The 10777-nt window shown below is 31.9% G+C and overlaps 2 protein-coding genes across 6 annotated transcripts in view; both read left to right on the top strand.

The window, feature by feature from the left end:
* The window catches only part of LOC119644940, a 24126-nt gene that overhangs the window by 10384 nt on the left and 2965 nt on the right, over positions 1-10777 (top strand). The window contains exons 4-6 of the mRNA XM_038044687.1: positions 69-400; positions 7203-8949; positions 9086-9135. Coding sequence (XP_037900615.1) covers positions 69-400; positions 7203-8949; positions 9086-9135 — 2129 coding nt within the window. The remainder of the gene's footprint in view (positions 1-68; positions 401-7202; positions 8950-9085; positions 9136-10777) is intronic.
* Positions 4797-10660, top strand: LOC119632438. Of its 5 annotated transcripts, none has more exons than XM_038029030.1 (6): positions 4797-4925; positions 7018-7149; positions 7203-9015; positions 9086-9135; positions 9657-9876; positions 10122-10660. In XM_038029030.1, exons 2-5 carry the CDS (start codon positions 7031-7033, stop codon positions 9730-9732), a joined length of 2058 nt encoding a protein of 685 aa, XP_037884958.1. In that variant the 5' UTR covers positions 4797-4925; positions 7018-7030; the 3' UTR covers positions 9733-9876; positions 10122-10660. The 5 variants fall into 5 exon arrangements, with proteins under 5 accessions (XP_037884958.1, XP_037881673.1, XP_037884153.1 ...); XM_038025745.1 differs by having other exon boundaries at positions 6852-7149; XM_038028225.1 differs by having other exon boundaries at positions 4797-5579.

Raw genomic sequence — 10777 nt, 5'->3', positions numbered from 1 at the left:
TTGACTCCATTAATGAAGAAAGTTCTGAGAAACCTATTGAACTGGGATATACACAAAATGCTGGGCAGCTAAAAATACAAATTGATTCATTATTGGAATTAGAGGCAGCCTCGGATGAAAAAAATAAAATTTTAAGTGATAAACTGAACTGCGTTTCAACAGAGTTAAAACAACAGTTATTAAAATGTTCAGATTTGTCTCTCGAAAATCGAAAACTACAAGGTTTAATTGAGACGAATACAAAATTCGTTGAAGATACAGGAACTCCCATAAAGGCTATGAGCACTTTCAACGAACACGGAGAAGAAAATGTAAATAAGCAAGCGGATAAACATATTATAGAAAAAACTCACGATAGTTCATTGTATATGTACGCCAAACAGAAGTTAAAGCCGCACAGGTATTGGATGTTTTTTGATGGGCAGAACGACCAAATTATGGTAATAAAAGCGCAAAATTCAAAACCAACAATCCTACGTAATAAAGAAGAAGTGAATAAATTTATTGAACAACCTTCCGAAAACGGAAACAATTTAATTTTGAATATTCGCTTTGAAAACTGAAGTAGAAAGTGACGCGTAGATGTAACATGAATTTAATATTAACTTACATATGTACATGTGTACATAATATTTAAGAAATTTGTATACTTATATTTCCTTGAATTTATTCATCACATCCACATACATTTATTTGGCTTTCATTATATATGTATTAGTAATTTGTTATTTCTTAAAATTGTTTGAGCAGAAGAACTTCAAGTAGACTCGATCTATAAAAGATTTTTAAATACAGTTTTTGTCGTGTTGAAGACAGCTGAAGAATGGACTTTGCCTTCTAGGCTTATATCTCCATTAGCTTGATGAATAGAAGGAATATATTTTATTTACATATCGGCCATAAATTTTGCATTTGATTACTTGGCAGAAAATGCATTTTCTGTAAACCATAATATGATTCATATTTTATTTATTTTAAATAAACACTTGTTTTGATAGATGAATAAAAAAGTGTAAAGAAGAAGAATAAAATGTTCTTTGAATTTATACAAAATGCAATTTCGATGGAAGACTTCTTTCAATAAATGATTGAACAATATATAATGGAAAAAATGGCAAGTGGTACTGGGCGATGAGACTTATGACTAAGAAAATTCTAATTTCAAAAACTGAATAAAAATGTAATAACAGTTCGCAAATTTACGCTACCTATATTAACCAAAAAGGTGGAGACTCGTTGCAAAATGCCCATAGAGCTGGATTAGATTATTTTGCGAAGTGATAGCTTTACTTGCTACTACTCATTTCACTTTAGTTTAAGAATTTATTTGTTTGAGCTTAAATAAATGAAAGAATTACTTTACTTTCGTACTTCTTATCAAAACCCTAAAAAATTGTATTCAATCCACGATATATTTCCTATACTTTTCATAGCATGAACGTTTTACAACAAGAAGTGAAGTACAGCGTTAAGTTTGAAATACTTTTAGTATTGTGTAATGATTGAATATGAAAGCATCAACCTGAGTGTGGATTGTTTCCAGATATCAAATATCATTTGAACCAATATAATCTAAACAGATCACTTTAATATCGGATTTTTATTTCGTTTATTTATTTTCTTTTACACTCTGCCACACGATTACAGGTAAATTTTCTAGCATATATTTTAAATAATTATGTTATATAACGAGAACATAAACAAGAATTATTTAATCCAAAATGTATGTCGTCATGCGGAGATTAAAATTCACTTTTTTTTCTTATGTTTTTGGGTTTGAGTTCAAGTTTATACCCACAGATTAGTTATCTCTATCGTGATCAACATGCACAACAAATAAGGTCAGCATTTTGAGCGGCTAAAAACATTTAACTTTAAAAGTAGAAAAAAACGATATAAAATGAACTGCGGATGTCGAACAAATTGATATATATGTATATATATATATTAAAGTGAGTACAATATGATTTTATGGTATTTTGAAAAGATTTGATGCGAAAATACGACCATAGCCACTACAAGTTGGAAGAATGCAATTAAGATACAAAAGGCGATATTGTGTATAAAAGTATTTTAAGTGACTGTGCTTTGGAAGAATCACCCTCTGCTCTTTTCCAGCTTTGATGATGTGCTCATTTACTCTTTATTTTGGCTTCGATTGCGGATTCTTTCCTTCTTTTATTCAATATAGAAAAAAAAAAAAAAAAAAAATTGTAATTATCCCATCTTCTTCTTCTGAGAAAAAAAAAAATCCAATGTGAATACGAAGCTCTTTACTTGAATCTTAATAAAGTTAGAGATTAACTTGATTGTAGATGTAAATAGATATAGAGAGCAGTAGTTCAAAATTTGAAATTTATTAACAAATGAAAATGCAAAGCTTGATTCAGCTTGATTAAAAAAATATCTAATAATTTATCAAATGAAATAAAAATAATAAGTTTACAATCAATGTAACGAGCGACCATGGGTGAGTCATGACTAATTCTAAGAAAATCGATTTTGTGATCTTTTGATCGCATTTTGGTACAAGTACTCGTTATTTTTAATGACTTAATCAATACATAATAACTCCATATCGAACGCTAATGATAAGATAATAATATTTTACTTTATTTGCTGTATGAAGTTGCTCCAATAAATAAACCAATAAATAAAAGATGCACATAAATGTATATATAGATATGTATATTTTTTAGGCATTTGCAAAAATTTTGATCAGCGACATTTACAGGTAAAAATTATAAAGAATTGGGAAATACATTTTCCATCTAATATTATTGATTTATTCAGCGTACGTCGACGCTAATCATCGAGCGCTCAGAATTCTTCTTCGTCCATTCGTCTTTCGTTCATTATTTTTCTTGTTTATTTGTAGAAATACACTGCTGTAGTCCACCAAACACGTTCAGAGACTTATGCTGCTGCTGCTCCATCGTATCCGAATCGCTGATTTTGGATTGGATGGTTTAAAAGTGACGACACAAATTGACTGAAAATGTCACTTCTTGCAAGAGTTGTCCAGGATACACTCTTGCAGCTCGAAAGGAAAGTTCTGCCACACCACATGTACTGATTAGACAAGGCACCTCCTAATTGCCGCTTGTTCATGTCCATGCAGCATGGCTTGCCGGGCACACGAGTCCGCAAAGTTGAAGCAGTGCGAAAAAGGGTCGGTAGGTGGATTGCTGTCTGTTGTAAAATATTGTAAAAAATGATGGAAACTATTTTGATTAATATATATTATATCTATTTCCCACAATAAATGGCTTTTTCAAGTGAAAAAGTGATGAAAATTTTTGCAAACACCTAACATATACTGCCAACTCAATAATATGTAAAACAAGCAAGAACATTGTAACATCGGGCAAGGCCGACCATTAAATAGCTTATACCACATTATCTAAAACAATTCTAATTTCTATTATAGAGCACAAAAATATTATGTTGTTTCGATGTAAAAGTATACTTTCCATGTGCATGTGCATGTTTATGGTGAAGCGGGTTCTAAACGCAACCTAACGTAAGACAAGTTTAATCCTTATATATGGCTAGATCCAAAAATATGTGTAGATGGTCCAAATTTTGTAGAGTTCATTTTTATATGAAATTGCTATAACATTATGGGTCCATTTTAATCAAGGCATATTCAAATTTATACTTTTCTACTCTATAAAGGATCAATTGTGAAACTCCTTATTGGAATAGGATCCAAAAAAATACGCCAAGATGGGCCAATTTTGGTACAGTTACTTCTTTTATATTAAATTACAATTATGATATAATCTTCATCGTGAAGCATTGAAAGCTCACTTCAGTTTCCGCTGTATAAGGGGTTTCAAAAATTCTGCTAGCCGGTCCAAGGTTTTCATATCAATTTAGAATACTACTACTTAGCCACTTTTGCTGAGAAATTTTTCCACGACTTTTCAAAATAAGGCGTTGCGTGGGGAGTGGTAGAAAAAGTAAACCAAAGCGAACCGTTTTCAATACTGTTTGTCCTTGGGTAAAACGAAGTCAATGTACTACATTTCATCAAAATATTTTGAAAACTAGGATCTACTGGTTGAACATGAATGTACATGGACAGACACGCTTAGATCAATTCAGATTATAATTTTGAATCGATCATTATAATAAACGGTGGGTCTATCTTAAGTTCTTCTGCGCGTTACATACGTCCGCACTAATTCAATATACCCGGTATCTCAAGTTGCTTAGGGTATAATAACGAACTTTTTTTGTTAATTATCTTAAATGGATTGACAAAACTTAGTTTCACCCATGTTCTGTTTTTCCTCAAAATACAAAAAATTTCGTGGATATGTTTGTTTTTGGTAAAAGCTTTTAAAAAAAAGGTATTTTTTGGTTCGAGATTTGCATTGAGGTATTATTCGAAAACTGTCACAACCACTTATTGTCCATTATTTAAAATTTAAGCAATCGTAGGGTGTCTTTCTATTTATTGCTTGATTCATGGAAAATTAACGATAGCAGCGAAAGCGAAAATCTTAACTTAACTTCGTCAAAGACAAGAATCGTTTAAAAGATAGGTAACAGTTTTGATAGATTAATAGAAAATGATTGTAAGGTTTTCCAAATATTAGTCGCTTTTTGAATGCGAAAATATATAAGTGAAAGATAAATTTCATCGAAATTTTTTTCTCTTTTTTGTGTTTTACTTCATTTTAATCGACCAAAATATAATCAAAAAACTAAAAACCTGTCAAAATTTGAAAATTAAAATATATAAAAATTTTTCTAATTCTTAGCAAATAAAATTTTATTTTGCATGTGCGAAGAGCCTGAAATAAAAGAAATTAAAAGCATGCATTCTAAAGAAAAAAAAAAAAGTTCAACTCAACAAAAATGTAGCATCGTACAAAAGCCTGGAAGAAATATTAATCGGGAAGAATTTATGTGAAGTAATCAATCTGAAATTATAATTAAATCTATAAAATACCAATCGCAATATAGCGGATATTCTGTTGATCTAGAATAAACCAATACGAACGAACTGGTTTTCCATGCATTACGATATACTACCCACGTACGCCGGCACTTTTGAAATAGTAAATAACAAAGAAAAAAAAAAAAGTTCTTATCCGGTCGCACAATCAATTACACAATTTTTTCACATTAATGAAATGACTTTCCAATCGTTGTGCTTCTTTATCTACATACAGATGAAATTTTTCCATTTATTCGGGTGACGTTGGCCGTTATCACAATGCGGCAAAAGTTAAATACAAATTCTCGTCAAAAGATGTAACAAAATATAATATGCGGCCACTTTAATGTGTCCCAAAATGTACGCAAGGGTTATAGGGCATATGGTTACGTCTTCTTGCAACTGTGTATCATTCTCTTTATGCACACAACTTAAATGCAAATATAAAAAGTTAAATTTTTATTGCTTGTCTTATTGCTTGCGTCTGTCGTTTTGAAAAATATAAATTCTAATCAATCCCTTTTCGCGACTTGGTGAATGCATTTATTGGTCTAATATCGTTCATATATCTCGTAAATTCCAAATACGGCAATTTTGTTGTTTAACCGAACCATTCAATCTACTGAAGGTAAAAAGGAATGTAATCATTGAAAAAATTAATATTCAATTTGTTGTTGTTGCAAATGTCAATGGACTGTCTACTGTCACGCAATTTTTTTTTCGTTGACAACACTTTACCGGACAAATGGCGCAAAATATAAATCTTACGAAAATTTTTATGACAACGTACATTATTATTACTATGTATTTTTTTTTTATCAAAGCAATTCCAAAAGCAAGAACTAAGGGCAGAACACAAAGAAACCGAGCACATTGCAATTAAAGTTAAATGCATTCATTGAAAGCAATCAATACGAACGCAATGAAATTTTCAAGCATTTTCGGCCTGAAAAATTAATCAATTTACTAAGCATCAACGGTCTTGCCAACTTATGCCGATTTTATTTTGCTAACAACATTCCATAAAGCAGAAATGTTATCAATCAGTATATCAAATTCTAAATCGTTTCAAGCATGTCCGTCTGTCTGTCGGCCCATCTGTTTGCATTTATGCGGTAAACATTCGTCTGAACTTCTGCAAATTTAGAAATTATTGCGGGCAGTTTGGTATCGAAAACATGCGAAATCGATTAAAGGACACGCCCACGATAAAACATAGGCTGAAAATATCTCTATTTTCATAAGCAAAAAAAAAATTGATTTGTTTTCCCTTTATTCATTCATATCATTATCATACAACAGACATAGTGATAAAAATTTCAACGGAAGTAATATAAGTAACCTGACAGTGTATCAATAAAAAAATGAGCAATGTCGGCTATGCCCTAGCAATTTTGAAATAAAAGCAAATAATGGTTTTTAATTAATTCATAATATTTGATCAGATTATGAAGATTAAAAAACAATTTTTTTAATCAAAGCGTCCACTTATTTTTCATAATTATTTTCTTATTTTCACTTGTCATATATAACGCAGGTTTCTATATATTACTATTTGCAACCTGAAATGCTTGATATGTGTGTATGTTCTTTTTTTTTTGTGTTTTCCATCTAAGCAACATTTGCAACTTGGTTTGTTTTGCTCTCAGGATTCATTTTTTTTATTAAAATACTTCTGTTCTCTGCCCAAAAAAAGAAAAAAAAAAAAAAAAAAAAAACAGATTGTCACAAATTGTAATGTTGATCTAGTAGTTAGTTCAAATAAAATTCAATCGAATTTTCAGTTTCTTGAAAAAAAAAAGTTCATTGAATCAATCGACGAATTTGCCGGATAACAGAAAAAGAACACAACACGGTGCTTTAGAATTATAATAATATTATATTCCAAATTTAACTAAAGCTTTGCTGAGACGCAAACAAAAAACTCTGTGCTCACATCCCAGCGAACGTTCGGTTATTAATTTGCTGATATAACAAGAAGAAGAAGAAGAAGGATTGTAATGCTCAGATCCTTAAAAATTGTTGAATAGTTGGGAGAAATGTTATTTATTTATGTATTTAACTAGGTTTCAATTTATCATGGCCTGCACGGTTATTTGTTCCATATGTACCGACACTTTTAATAGTTTGGATAATGTTGGGTGCATTAGCTGTGGCCATATATTTCATGATCTCTGCATTCGAAATTGGATGGAAAGGTAATTATAATTGTGATAACAGTAAGAATTCGCTAAATATCCTACTCTTGTAGATCTAATCTATGCCCTATATGTCGCTCTTATTATTCGATTATTAAAAAAGTCTATCTAAATTTTGATGGAAATATGGACGGTGAAGTGAAGCTTAAGCTGAAACTACAACAAGCTGAAAATAAGATAAAGGCATTGCTTGAAAAAGTTGACGAAATCGATAAAAAGTACACAGAATTGCAGAAAGAATATAATTTATCTGAATCTAATTTTCTAAGTTTACATAAACAATACACCGAGTTGGATGAAAATAATAAAAGGATGAACACGTGGCTAGCGGAGGTTCACGATATACCATCACAAACGTGCGAAAAATCGGTCGACTTTTGTCAGCAAGCTATGCAACTTTATGGCCAAAAGGCTTCAACAGAGAGAAAAGACAACACTGCATTTCCCTTTACCTTTCCCGCTACTACCGTAATTTACCGTAATTCAAGAAGCGGTGGCGATTACGATAAACAAGGGGATTCAAGCAGCATTAATTTATTTGAAATCAGTTCAAATGGCATTCGTCCGGATACGGAAAAAGCTGTTAACAAGTCGGTAATTGATGGGCCCCCTGCAGTTATGAGTAACACCAACTTCTTTGATAATAGTTCGGCAGTTCCTAGCACATCGGGCATTAATAAAATGTATCCCAAAAAGTTCAGCTTATTTTCAACGGGAACCACTAGATCGAGTGCGCAGTCTTTGTTTACCTTTTCCTCTTCTGGTAGTAATTCAAAAAGCGGTGGCGATCACGATAAACAAGAAGATTCAAGTTGCGATATCGTATTTGAAAACAATTCAAAAGGCATTCGTCTGGGTACGGGAAAAGTTGTTAACAAGTCGCCAATTGATGGTCTCGCTGCAGTTATGCGCAACACCAACTTCTTTGATAATAGTTCGGCAGTTGCTAGCACATCGGGCGTTAATATAATGAATCCCAAAAAATTCAGCTTATTTTCAACGGGAACCACTAGATCCAGTGCGCAGTCATTGTTTACCTTTTCCTCTTCTGGTAGTATTTCAAAAGGAGATCCGAATTGCGATAACTTATTTGAAAAAAATTTTAGAGACATTTCTCTGGGTACGGAAAAAGCTGTTAACAACTCGGTAGTGGATGGTCTCTCTGCAGTTATGCCCAACACTAACTTCTTTGATAATGGTTCGCCAGTTGCTAGCACATCCGCCGTTAATATAAGTTGTACCAAAAGCAATATCAACTTATCTTCAACGGGAACGAACGAGAATAAAACCGGCTCTATTTTCGCAACATCGAACCTCAACCAGATGAATAATATTACAATAAATTCTCAAAAGAGCCCTCTTGGTACATTACACACCACTCCTGCCAACAATGAAAAATTGTCCAACATTAGTTTCGCATTTCCCCATTTTCCGCCTAAGTGTAGTACTGTGGTCGCAAGTAACACTACTAATAGTGTGTTTATGAACGGTAAAAGGGCGTCAGCCGATTGCATGACAGGCGCAAGTGTAACTGCAAATACTGTGATTGCTTCAATTAGTGATAGCACGGTTATAGCCTCCTCTACTACCGATACTGGAATAGAATGGCCTAATAATGCTTTCATATTTGGCAGTGAAGAAAATACGGAAAATATAAACGAAAATCCTAGAGCTACTTTCGGTTCATTTCCGTTCTTTGGTCCAACGGGCTGCACTTTAACCAAACCGGAAAATTTGACTGATCATTTTGTAAAACTAAAGATTAATTCCAATAAATCAAAAGTGCCCGAACAACGTCCGGTAAGAAGAGTAGATAGAAAACCTAAGAAAAACCCATTTCATGATTTAAATACGCGCTGCTTGAAGGCAAGTGGTTTCAAAACTTGAAATTTTTTAAGGTAGACTAATGTTAATAGATGACAATTAATTTTTTCAGAGCGGTTTCAGTGTAACTGATACACCATTGATTTTACAAAATCAATTGAGGTGAGTTGATCAAGTACTTCAATTGCAAAACAACCTCAACCATATATAAATAATGTGTAATTCTATGTTGAGAGTTAACAACATTCAAGAGCTGATATTACAACTGCATAAAGCGTATTCCTCAGCACAAACAAGTTATCAGTGGAAATGAAAAAGAATCTTCAAACTTCGTCTCTTTGCAAACTAACACTAATTAAAGATAAATAAGACTTTAGAAGGGAAGAAAATCCCGGTCATAAAGCAAAGTTATAATGCTTAGTCGGAAAGAGAACAAAGCACATTTCCTTTACATATGTTTCACTTGTAATTAGCAAAAAAGGCAGAATTTCCTTCATGAAAAGTGATTGCACCATTCCTTACCTTTCCTTTGTTCATTCTTTACTTCATAATAATAATTCTTATTATATATCTCTGTATGTCAAAGGTCATCCTTTCGACGATTACATTAATTAATGGAGTTCATTTTCTTTTCCTTTATCTTTTTTCTATTTCTAATTTTTTTTTTTTTTTTTTGTAATCAGTCAATCAGATGTTATTCCGCATAAACGTGTAAACGCGGTCATTTCTAAGGGGAAACAAGTAATAAAAGTTAGCTAGGGTGCGACTTCAATTTGTCCTTGCCTATCGAAAATTCACCATAGCTGCACCATCAACGCCAATAACAATAAAAGTACGATCGAATGGACCCGGGTGTGTTCCCTTCGTAATCGCATTTCTTATCTAATAAGCTACACATACCAGGTTAGCACCAAGTGCCTATGAATGTACATAAATTGTGCAAACTGAAAGTATTATATATATTTAAATTGTTAAGATATTTTTATGTAAGCACAAGTGCACTTAAGAGTTTTCTAAAAAGCCTATAACAGCCTTAGACGCTACTGCCTTAAGACTTGTTTTGTCTTGAAATTTATATCTCTGGTTAAATTAATAATAATATGTAATATGTAATGTAATGAATTAATCTTAATTGTCTTTGCGTTTAGAATGGAATCAAAAAAAGCTGACGCGCATGGAAATCGAAATTGTAAGGATCATTAATTTAGATGATGACGATACAGCCAAAGTGATCCCTCAAAACTTAGATCTTTAATACGATGATAAGCCATTCCAATAATTCCTATTCAGTAACGGAATTACCCGTTTGCTCGAAAGGCAATCATTTTTCTTATACATTATTTCCAGTTTCAGTTTATCATCAATAGCATTATCTACTATTATTTTTCGTATTATCTACTTTGATTTTTTTTCTTTTCCATCATTTAATAATCACTAGAAATGTATGTAATCTAAATTTAAATATTACTTATATGTTAATTGATCGCTTGTACTTATATACCTATACTTATATGTTTTTCCGAATTATTCTTTATGTATTTGTATTAAAATCTTAGTTGAGTTTATTCATCAATTCAATTATTAAAATCTTAATCTAGTTAAGAGACAGATTAGTTTATCATTTCCAGTATCAATTTATTATATATCTGTTTCAACAAAGATTTGCCTTAACTATCTTGGCGAAATATTTCCGAAAAAAACAAAGAAAAGAAAACTTATACCTGTACCTGAAAAACAGACGAATAAAAAAATAATGTTCGATTATAGAGGAATATTTTTATACTCACTCTCCTTCTTATCTATC

This window comes from Glossina fuscipes, unplaced genomic scaffold (genome assembly GCF_014805625.2).
Source record: "Glossina fuscipes isolate IAEA_lab_2018 unplaced genomic scaffold, Yale_Gfus_2 0, whole genome shotgun sequence".
Classification (NCBI taxonomy): Eukaryota; Metazoa; Arthropoda; class Insecta; order Diptera; family Glossinidae; genus Glossina; species Glossina fuscipes.
The sequence above is the reverse complement of the archived record's forward strand: the minus strand, read 5'-3'. Positions and strand labels throughout refer to the sequence as shown.